At 41.5% G+C, this 11,248-nt stretch overlaps 1 protein-coding gene across 1 annotated transcript; it reads right to left on the bottom strand.

Annotated features, from left to right (window-relative positions):
• Positions 1–1,010: 1,010 nt before the first annotated feature.
• Positions 1,011–11,040, bottom strand: cUnh5orf15 (chromosome Un C5orf15 homolog). Its single transcript, XM_080779587.1, has 3 exons — positions 10,902–11,040; positions 3,669–4,654; positions 1,011–3,290 (listed from the first exon to the last, which is right to left on the bottom strand). The coding sequence occupies exons 1-3, from the start codon at positions 11,017–11,019 to the stop codon at positions 3,156–3,158; spliced, it is 1,239 nt and encodes a 412-aa protein (XP_080635713.1). The 5' UTR covers positions 11,020–11,040; the 3' UTR covers positions 1,011–3,155.
• Between the last annotated feature and the right edge of the window lie 208 nt (positions 11,041–11,248).

Below are 11,248 nucleotides of genomic sequence, written 5' to 3'. Positions count from 1 at the left end.
GACAGGTGACGTCATGTGAATGACGTGACACCCTTCCAAAGTGTGCATTTTTAGTTGTGATATAACCTTTTAACATATTTATTGCCATTTGTAATTCTATTTATTCATGAAATGAACCCAAAATATGCATGAACATACATAAGCTAAACCATACAATAGTAATATATTTATAGCTGAAAACCCTGTCTCTCGTTCTGGGACAATGTGTTAACTTGTAGCCTAGAGTCAATAATGTTAATCAAAACTTTAAAAGTCAGGTTCCATCCACAGTCAAAGCAACAGTATTAAGACAAACTCTAGTCTAGTAGTAGCCCACAGGGAGCAGAGTTAACGCTAAGCATGTTAACTTAATGGCTGGTTTGAAATGCAATATATTCGTGCGTGTTTGCTGCCATCTAGTGAATAAATAACTTACTACATCTGTTCCTCAATGAAAGATGACGCACAATCAAATGGCATAAATTGTCACAACTACAATCGCATATACGACCTCCAAATAATGGCATACAAAATATGTGTCATTTGGTGGTGTGATTGCCATTATTTTGGGGAGAGATCATTATTTTCTTAATGCTGTAGAGGTGGTAGCCTAGCCTAGGGAAGGTGAGTGGGAAGGTCCAAGAAGAGCACTTTGTTACACTGTTTAGAAAATTGCTTTAAAAATGTAGTTTCTTATATTATTAAGGGTCTAATTTCTTCCTCCACTTTGCTGTTTCTAAACACCCTCCAGATGGCTTTGATCGTTCAAAGCATCACAGAGTAAGACCAGAGACAGACAGATGCTTTTGCCTGTGTGTGTGTGTGTGTGTGTGCGCGCACTAGGTTCTAACATTTCTGAATGGAAAACCACCTGTGCACGTACCGGTATGTTGTATTATATGCAACATACTCTAAAGATTGATTTAAATAACATTCTATTCATTAACTTAAGTTCTGGATTGCAGCCTTATTAAGCAAGACAATTGGCAATATTTGTTCAACATCAGACATGAAATGAGACGGAACATGTGAGAGATCCATACACAATTGTGCTTTATTTGACCAAAACAAAAATGAAAAAACGAGATTGTATTTCTACATTTGATTGCAAAAGCAGTGTACAAACACCATCATCCCTTCTCCCTCACAGCTACAGTATACTGTATGGCACCATGCCACTCCTGACATGAAGTTAAAATATTCAACACACTGCTTTTCCTTGTGCCTCAAAAACATTACTGTAAATTACTGTAAATAATTGGCAGCGTCTGAATGAGTTTGGAAAATGAAAATGGATCCATGTCACGGATTTGACATTTTGATCCTTTTTCAAATGCAGGCTTGTGACAAGACAAACTGGTCTGGTGACACGGAGTACAATTAAGAGGGACAAAATGACAATGACGTCCATTTCAGTGCCAACAATGCCAACATGCACATTAAGGCGGTGGTTCTCAACACCCAGGAGTCCTTGGAGGGTTCGCAGAGAGATGAGGAACCAGTTAAACACTTGTCCCTGGCACAAAACCCTTTTCTACTGGGGATCTGCAGCCAAATACATATCAATTTGAGGGTCCTTCAGATGAAAATGTTTGAGAACCACTGATATTGTATAAGGAGTGCAACATCTCAAATGAACTAAGAGTTTGTTTGAGTCATAGTACACAGTCAAATCCAAAAGGGTTAATAATAACTCTGAAAATATACAAATGTACCCGTAATTTTACTGTGTTGGAGGTACCTGAATGACAACCCAAAAATAAAAACTTCTCCGTGAGAGTGAGGGAACTCATTTATCAGCATGAAGACTGCAATAAAAGGACAGAGACTTCATCGAAGTCATAAACAAAGAGGGCCAGCCTTGGGATTTGTGCATAGCAACAATCTGGACAGTTAAATTAGTAGTAGTAGTAGTAGAGGTACCACTTTATTAAATAAAAAGGTGATATACTGTATGTCATTAGTCCTAATCGTGTCAAAAATAGGTATCCACTTAAATAGCTTGAGCATACAACTCATCCCTTCAGATACGCAAATTTCAATCAATGATACTTGATTTCATGCACACTTTTACACAAAGTGAAAAATAAATCATTGGACTTTATGTTTAGGTTAATATGGAATGGGAAGTGAGGGCAAGTCATCTGATAAAAGTATCCACATTGCTATTTATATGAATTTGTTACTAGTTACTTCCACTTTTACTAAGAAGTTGTCAATGCCATTTCAGAGACCACCAATGACAAACATCACACCTGAAGCAATTGGGCCCAAAGACAACTGAAAGTAAGTTGGCTTTCTTTTAAAGTACAAGATATGCATGTTATATAGCACAACTAAAAGTCAAGGGGGTTGTATACCTTTTGGAATGACTATATGCATTCTGTTTGCTATTTCTGTATTGCTGCTTTGAAGAATTTTCTGTGCCAAAGTGTGCATCACACCGTTACGTCACATGGACTGAGTTGATTTATGGATTAACAGTTACACACAGAACTTTCTTGTGGTAAATAAAAACAAAACATGTATTAAACATTATTATTATTAATATTATATTATCTAAAGATTATATTTACACATATTCATAGCTACTATATTTGAACATAGGATAAAATAAAATGTGCAAAGAAACAGGCATGTATTGTAGAAGAACCGTAAGGCTGAAACACTCTTCCCATTAAGACAAATTAAAATCCCCTCAAAAGCAAATCATATCAAAATCAAAATAAAGTCATTCATTTAGAATGATCCTTTTGTCCTATGGGTATCACTATCAAATAATGTTAGAACTCTTTAACAAATACCAATGACAGAAGGGTTTGAAAATAAAATGGTGCCATACTACACCGAGAAAAACAACTTGATCAACTTTACCCCGTTCTCAGGGTTTGCCTCGAAATTAGAACAAAGTGCCAATTTGAGCTTTATAGGGCTAAAGCAAAGAACAATGTGTCAGTCCAGCCAGGCCGGAAAGGCTAAAGCCCACTTCATACTCGGATCGTACGACAGCGGTGAGCGACGAAAACAGCTGAACTACGAGCTCACAACGCATCATGGATACGCTGCGTTGTGAGCTTGTAGGGCTGCCGTTTACGGTGTGCGGTGCCGTCGTGCAACATAGCATAGTAGTATAGGCCAACTAGCTTTGTTCAGTCTTAAGTTTCCTTCGCCGCGAATCAAAAAATGTAGTCCCGCGTCATCTTGAGGGAGGGCATGGCCTCGGCGACGTTCTGGTCCAGACGGTGGTACTCCACATTGTTACGAGAGCACAGACTGTCCCTCCAGCGACGACTCTGGGCCAGGAGGAAGATCTGGAGCGCAGAGAAAGAGGAGAGTAGGGGTGAAAGATACGAAGAGAGATGAAAGTCAAAGGAGTTAGATGTTGCTGATTCTAGAAGAAGAGGTAATGGCTGACTTGAAGACACAACACTCATTAAGATGACATTGGTATGGGCAGTTACGCAACCGGTTTTAACCACTTTCTACCTGGCATATTAATATGAATGCATTTTATTTATTTTGTGGTAGCGGCTATTTCCACTACGAATACAGGGATGGCTTGTTGAGATTTTAACTCCCCATTAGTGTGCCTTGCCCTTGGGCATGCAAAGTTTGCAAACCACTGTCCCCGGATTACAAGATCATTTACGCTGTGTAAGTAAGTGCTGGGTTTTCACACGCTCTCTAACCTTCCTCTTGTTGTGGTAGGTGATGTAGACGATGGCCACGAGGAAGGCCAGAATGACCAGGTGAAAGAAGAAGTGCGAGTCCTCGTCCTCGGTGTTGTAGACGGTGGTGGCCTTGTAGCGCGTCACCTCCATCCTCCCAGAGTCCTGCTGGCTGAAGGCCACCAGGTCTTTGCTCTGGTCAATGCCGTCCACATTCGGGTCAAACTCGTCGTCGCCGCCGTCGTCGTTTGCGCCGCCATCGTCGTCCCGGTTGATCGGGCTCAAATTGTCGGGGTAGGCTTCTTCGTCGTCCTCGTCGTCATCATAGTCGTTGGAGCGGGGCTCCTCGATTGTGGCCTGCGGGACGTCCGGAACAACATCCTGCTCTGTGGACGGGTCTTGGACGTCGGTTACCACTTTGGAGTCGAACACGTCCACCTGGGTCGGCTCAACCGGTTCGGGAGCTTGGACAGTGGTGGGCACTTTGGGAGGAGTTGTTGTAGACACTTTGGGAGGCTCGGCGTCAGGAGACACAGGTAGACCCTGTGGCTGAACAGCTTTATCTTCTGCCCCCTCCGGTGTGTGGTCATTCGCCTCGACTGGACCGTCTTGGGCCGGTGCGTTTTGGCTGACAGACGGCTCTGGTTGTTTGTCGTCAGATTCGGCGATAATGACGGGTGCTTCTTCCTCCACCGGGTCTCCTGGAGCTCCTTGGGGTTCTGGAGTTCCTTCGGGTACTTGAGCCGGGGGCTGAACATCAGGCGACTCCGCCATGACTGTTGGCTTGTCTTCATCAAGAGCCGTCGTCTGACCCTTGATGTCGGTTGTAGTTGCAGGTTTGGGCTCCGGTGCCAATTCTGGCTTCGGCTCATCCACAGTGACTTCTAACGGAGTGTTTCCGCCAACAGCAGCACCTGGCTCCTCGGGCGTCCTTCCATCAGCTGGGTCTTTGTCTGGAATCGTCATGGCAACAGCTGGGGTGCTGTCGCCCCCATCCTGGACGCCCGCTGTTAAAAAAACAAAAAGTGAAATCAAAAGGTTAAGTCTTCACGTTTCTGTACACACAAAACACAACTCGCATGAAATATTAAAATGTTTGTGCAGAGGACCAAAATCATGTGTTCATTTAACTTCAAATATTGACCCAAACATTTAAACAATACAGTTGTTCATTTTCAATCAGAGACAGAATGGCATCCTTACTGACTTAACACTTTTAACACCTTCTTTTCCAACATTCTAAGTGAGTGAAGCTATTGAGAAATGCATGAATCCTCACTGCTCAATCAATACATCAGCCTAAGTTTTCTTCTTTTCCAAGCCATGATTAGATGGCGAGCCAGAACACAATCGATGGCCTCACGAGGGGAAAATGACTATATTGCTATGAACGTTAATAAATAGGTGTGTGGTGGTGTACTAACTACTACCAGTAAGACGCGCAAACGCGGGAAGCGAACGCAGCTCGTACATATTTGGGGTTTTTTTAAGATTTATTTTTAAGTTCTTTTTTTTTAAGTTAAGTTATTTTTAAGTTAAGTTTTTAACTTAGCCATAACCATATAAGGAGTCCCCAAAGCAGCTATACGTCCAAATATGGAGTGTGTTGCATCAATCACAAACAAATCACTCAGCTCCATATATGGGCACAAAGGGTGGACACACACACAGACATGATCTGCTAGGTCTCATAGTAAGTGCTCACTGCGTTCGCAAATATAACTGTGTGGAAGCAAATGTTAGTTGTAGATAGAAACCCTAATAATTTTGTACAGGCTGCATCCTTGGAATGTTGCACTTAACAGTACATTTAGTTCATCATAACAAAACATTTGTTATGTTACAAACGTACATTTTATTTGTACTCCTTTTCAATTCATTCATGATTCAAGGTCTCCTCTTAAAAACGGAAATAAGCTGTATTTTGTTTCAAACATGTGAACCACACTTTTTCATCCAAAAGTCAAGAGTAGGCCTAAAGTTGACAGTGAAAACAGAACATTCAACAAAGAATGGAAAGAGAACTGCATGTTCATCCTACTCCGTTTCATCATAAACTACATGACTACTTGTGACTGCACTTGTTCCCGTTCATGGATGACTCGGCACTGCTGATCTCGGACAGAAACAAACTGCAGGTTCAGGCCCTCAACTCTGAACTGGGTAGAATCTGCACCTGGCTCGCTGAACAAACCATCCCTACACCTGGGAAAAACGGAATCCATTCTCTTTGGATCAAATAGTAATCTCAGCAAGGCCGACAGCTTCTCGGTTAACCCATTCAAATCAGGACGGAAACCCCTTTTGGCGTTCTTGTTGCTACACAGTATATAGCAACATAACAGTCCTAAATGGGTTAAAGTGGGTGACAATATTATCACAGGAAAGATGAAATTACCTACCTAGGTTCCTTCCTGGAGGCAAATCTTTCCTGTGATAAAATGGCCACCAATGTAAGCAAACAACTCAACCAAAGAACAAGATTCCTTTAGGCTACAGGATCTCCTCACTGGTCAACAAAATAACCTTGAAGACCCTAACAGGAGCCCTCATACAAGGTTTCTTCGACTATGCATGCACCTCATGGTACCACAGCACCTCAAACACCCTTAAAACAAGGCTCCAGACTTCCCAAAACAAACTGGTCATACTAATACTTGGCCTTACTCCGAGAACCCACCTCACCCCTGCTCATTTTGATAGGCTGGAGATTTTGGAATGGCTTAGGGTTGAATGGGCCTGATCTACAAGATCCGCAACACCACTAAGATACCCATGTACCTGTCAAAATACTTCCTAAAGGTCAACAATCACTACACCAGAGGGAGTTCAACAAACCACGTGCAACCCAGATTCGGCTCAAAAAAGGGTTTAAATAATTTCCGCTAAAATGTGGAACGCCCTACCAATATTAGCCATTGAGAAATGTGAATCCCTAGACTCTTTCAAAACCGCTCTCAAAGAGCACCTATGGGCAGCTGCAACTTGAAACAGGCCCCTGTAAAATAAAGACATCATACAGTCAAATCTGGGCCTGCAACAAATATTGAAAATACGGTATACGTCTTCCTAATAATCAATTAGTAAGTATTAAGTATAGAGCTATACGTATGCTCTATTCTTTTTTTTATTCAAGCAAGTGTTAAATAACTATATTAAGATAAGTATTGCTATATAGAGCATTTTCTAAGGGGTCTCTCCAGCTCTTTAGTGAACAGAAAGTACATTTTCAGGGGAGAGAACCCCTCAGTGATAAATATATTTTATAAATTAATATACATTACTTAAATATATGTTCCAACAAAAAAGCTGAAAAGCTGGACAGATGAGCAAACCCTCACCCACTTTTTTAATTTACAAAACACATCACTTAAACTTCCTTGATCTACAATCACAATGAGATTGTTGTAGATCAGCTATTTTCTATAACATTTTTGAAAATATACAATATACTTTCTAGTTTCTTCCCCTCCTTCAAAAGCACCCGGGATGCCAGAGTTAATGTGGTTACCGGTAACTGCAGTGATTGTTTTAGGGAAGCGGTTCAGTGGCTTTTTTCTTTTTTTTTGCAAGACCATTTGTTGTACTTTTCAGCTCCCGGTCGTTTCCTTGCAACTTAAAACGATTCCCCACAGGCCAGCGTTGTAAAATGGAACAACTTAACGATGAAAAGACCCAATGCAACAGATGGCCGCATCCCACCCAGTGCTGAAACACACTCCATTATTGCAGTTTCTTTGTATTCGACTTCATCTTGTGCTTTTTTACCAATGCCGTTTAGCCAGGCATCCAGAACAAATGACACCATTTAATTAACAAACAAGAGTCAACATTATTTTGCGGCTAGAAGGCGTTGCTTGGTCTAAGATGGGAGGAGAAACTCATGGGATTTGAGGTCCTGAGCTAGAAGCGCCTCGAGAGAAGAAAGACACTATTCATTCATACCGATGGGCCACAGCCAGCATAAATACTCAGGATAAACAGGAGACCTTTGTGAAGGCAATGGTCACAAAATGTGAGCTGTGCGTCAATGGCATTAAATTCTGCTTGTAAAGAACCAGGTCATAGGCATTTGCTATGGCCAATACATTGTGTGTGTGTGTGTGTGTGTGTGTGTGTGTGTGTGTGAGAATCTATATCATATACTGTATATCATATCATATAAAGTATAGTGTACAGTATAACCAAATATCACATAAGACCGAGGTCATACGCATTAGATATGGCCAATACATTATATGTGCGTATAGAGCACAGCAGTGAGCGTATGTGAAATGTATGATATCGATATGTATTATGTATACAGTAGTCTATACTGGATATACATATCGATATCATACAAGTATATCATCAATGATGACATTGGGGAACGCCATATATGAGCAGGACAGATTGGTGGTTTGGTGGATTTTTCTGTGCATTTGTAAAATGTTCTGGGATTTATTTCCTTGGCCTACTAGCTGCGCTGCGTGCACAAAAATGTGATCAGTGCTGTGGTTTGTGAGATTAGTCACGGACACACAGATGGACAAAAACATAATCTCCCCTTTCATAATAGCTAGCCTAGATCGTTAATATTAATATAAGGCTACTTATATTAATAAAGTTGGCTCTAACTAACGGTACAACAGAAGAAGTACTTAGCTAGGCAACATTATCAGTAATGTTTGCTCTAATAGTGCATATGCATCACGCAGATGGTCTGGCATTTATGAGGTAATACGATCAACTCGTAGAGACTTGAAACATCATCCGACATACTTGTTGTCAAAGTTGCGTAGTTAGTTACTGTGGGCTGTATTTTGCGTGTACCAGGTCTCATTACTTAACTTAAGACCTGGAGGCGTGATCAATGCCATTTGGCTATTCTGAGTGGCCAAAGAGCATTGATATGATATGAACAAAAAGTGAAAATCTAAAGTAAAGCCTTGTTTATGAATTACATAAGACCTCAGCTATGAATAGACAAGTATAAGTCTAACACTTAAGCCCTAATCATATCACAAATAGCTAAAATAGCAGATCTACAAGCGAACAGCGATTAACAAAGTGACGTTTTGTGAGCTTGTAGATCTGCTGTTGTGTCTGCCTATGCCGAAATGACGGTCCCAAAATAGGGGTTACCGGTAGGTAGAATGCAGAAAGTGGTTAAACCCATCAGACTAGTCTGACTCAGGTGTAGTTTAGCCTATTATGGTGGCTCATGTGACAACTAAGCAACTATACCAGACCCGCCCTGTGTAACTAAAAACAACAGAAAAGAGTCTACAGTGGCTTACACACAATGAATGTATAGGGGAACATGTTCAGTCCGTTAGGGTGTCATTTCCTTCCCTAAACCTGATAGTGAGCTCGCCTTTACAGTTTAATTTTATCTTCTCCCAGTTATCTCAACTGCTGTCATTTGAGAACAATAATTGTAAGAAAAGGAAGTTACTCAAAAAGGTTCTATTGGATATTGGGGGAGATTCCAGGCAACAACAAAAAAGGTCTTTACAATAAGAGAACTTCATCATGAACTAAAAACAGATAGCGAGCGACTTATATGTCAGAAGACAGCAATACCACTTGATTTTCTGCTATTTTTCCACACATAAATAGGATGGTATGTCTCTCTGATGGGAAAAGGATAAGTAACCCAACATACGTGATCAAATGATGACTGATTGAATACTTAATTAGTCTGAAATGTAAACAGCACGTGGTAACCATGAAAGGCTAAAACGATAACACAAAAAGTCTGAGCATCCACACTGTTGACCGATAGCTGTATGTTGAACCTGACGCCCTGTAAATTCAGATTTCTTTATCAAAACTCCCTGAAAGTGATCCTAATAATATCGTCCACAGCTGTCCTTATGGTTGTGTGGTGTGTGGACTATTTTAAAACATATAATGTCACAAGACATAAAATATATACTTATTAGTTATCATTTTGTGATAGCCCTTAGTCCATCTATATATTGAGATCAGATTGGTATTGGTCCAGATATTATAAACCTACTATGCCAGCCAGTCGCCACCTACAATGAGGTCAGTGTGATGCTGTAACCATCATGGTTATGAACAGGAAAGAGGCCAACATGTCCCCACTCCCCACTGCTGCAGACATGCTCTAACGTCAATATGACTTGATTTTCTGCCATTTTTCCACACATAAAATGGATGGTACGCGTATCATTCTGGATATAACTCAAGTCAACATGTCTGATCAAATAATGCCAAATGAAGGCCTACGTCTACATACATTGTTCAGCATAAAAGATGAATTGTATTGGTATTCAGTAGTTATTACATAATGTATTCCTAGTATTTACACAACAAGCGTATGCTACGCTAGACACCTACAGTGGTTAGTGTGATGCTGTAAGTATCTATATCACTGTTAAGAAGAGGATAAAGTCCGACTCCAACTTTCAGTCAATACCAGCTGAGGCAGACATGCATGTTGCAACTTGATAAGTTACCCCAGAGGTAGGGTCTTTAGTAACAGTCGTACTGTGTAACAAAACGCAGCATCTATCTACTGTCAACAACAACAATCCAAAACTCACTACCATTTCATTTCAAGTGGGTCAATTTGGTTCCATTTGTACACCGTCAAGAGTTACACGATATACATTTCAAACCCCTGTGGGCTCCGTGGACCCCACTTTATGAGAGCCACTGCTCTACGATTTCCTCCGACACAGCAGATCCAGTCCTGAGGCCAGTGTTTATAGGTTTCAGTGGGCTGACTCACTAAAGGAGACCCTCCTCACCCTAGAGGTCTGACATAATTCCCGTTTCCTGAGGGCCACGACTCCACAGGTCAGCTTCAAAGGGTCTCTTAATGAGGGCCCAGCCCACTTCTCTAGACAGGGTAATTATTATTAGCTCAGATATATGACATGGACATCTGGGACAAGTTCTCTCTGTCTCTGTCTCTCTCTCTCTCTCTCACACACACACACACACACACACACACGCGCGCGCGCGCTTAAGACGCCCCTAGGCATCAAGTCTTGACCAAATGTATGTGGTAGAGAGAGAGAGCGTCGTCATTCAACTTCACTGTCTACCTCTACCACGAAGCATTCACTATAACAATAAATCACATCTAGCTACAGTAGTCTATTGCCTTCTATGTGTAAACTATAGTTGTTGTGTTGTCTGTCATTGTGAGGTACTGCTAGCTATAGCAATCGACTTATTCGGCCAAAAACAAATAGTTTTTTCTCAGTTGGATGTTATTTCAATCTAAATGTGACATACCTGTCCCGTTGCCCGTCGGAGCTGACACACAGCCGCTGAGGAGCAGATGGAGCACAATAAAAACAGAAAGAGCAAGGATGTTGCTCCTGCTACGTCCCATCGTTGTGCACGCCGCCATCTTGGTGTGAGAGTGACTGTAGAGGCGTGGTTACTACTGAGGAACACGCACACTGGTTCTATTATATATGAGGGGGAGAGAGAGAGAGGGACGGGGGCTAAAGGGAGAGGGAGCTAGAGAGAAACAGAGAAAGAGAGAGCGCGCGTGTGTGCGCGCGCGTGCGTGTGTGTGTGAGAGAGAGATAGAGATAGAGAGGGGAGGGGCTACTAATAAATAACAATAATAATAA

Source organism: Protomyctophum bolini (genome assembly GCF_963924005.1).
Source record: "Protomyctophum bolini genome assembly, chromosome: 13".
Lineage (NCBI taxonomy): Eukaryota > Metazoa > Chordata > Actinopteri > Myctophiformes > Myctophidae > Protomyctophum > Protomyctophum bolini.
This window is presented reverse-complemented; position numbering and strand designations above follow the sequence as displayed.

What these genes read in the sequence shown, in the direction of transcription:
- cUnh5orf15 (XM_080779587.1), bottom strand. Translation starts at nt 11,019, where the DNA reads ATGGCGGCGTGCACAACGATGGGACGTAGCAGGAGCAACATCCTTGCT. An exon ending in TCCGACGGGCAACGGGACAG is followed by an intron (nt 4,655 to 10,901) that starts GTATGTCACATT and finishes TTTTTTTAACAG; the next exon opens with CGGGCGTCCAGGATGGGGGC. An exon ending in CCTACCACAACAAGAGGAAG is followed by an intron (nt 3,291 to 3,668) that starts GTTAGAGAGCGT and finishes TCTGCGCTCCAG; the next exon opens with ATCTTCCTCCTGGCCCAGAG.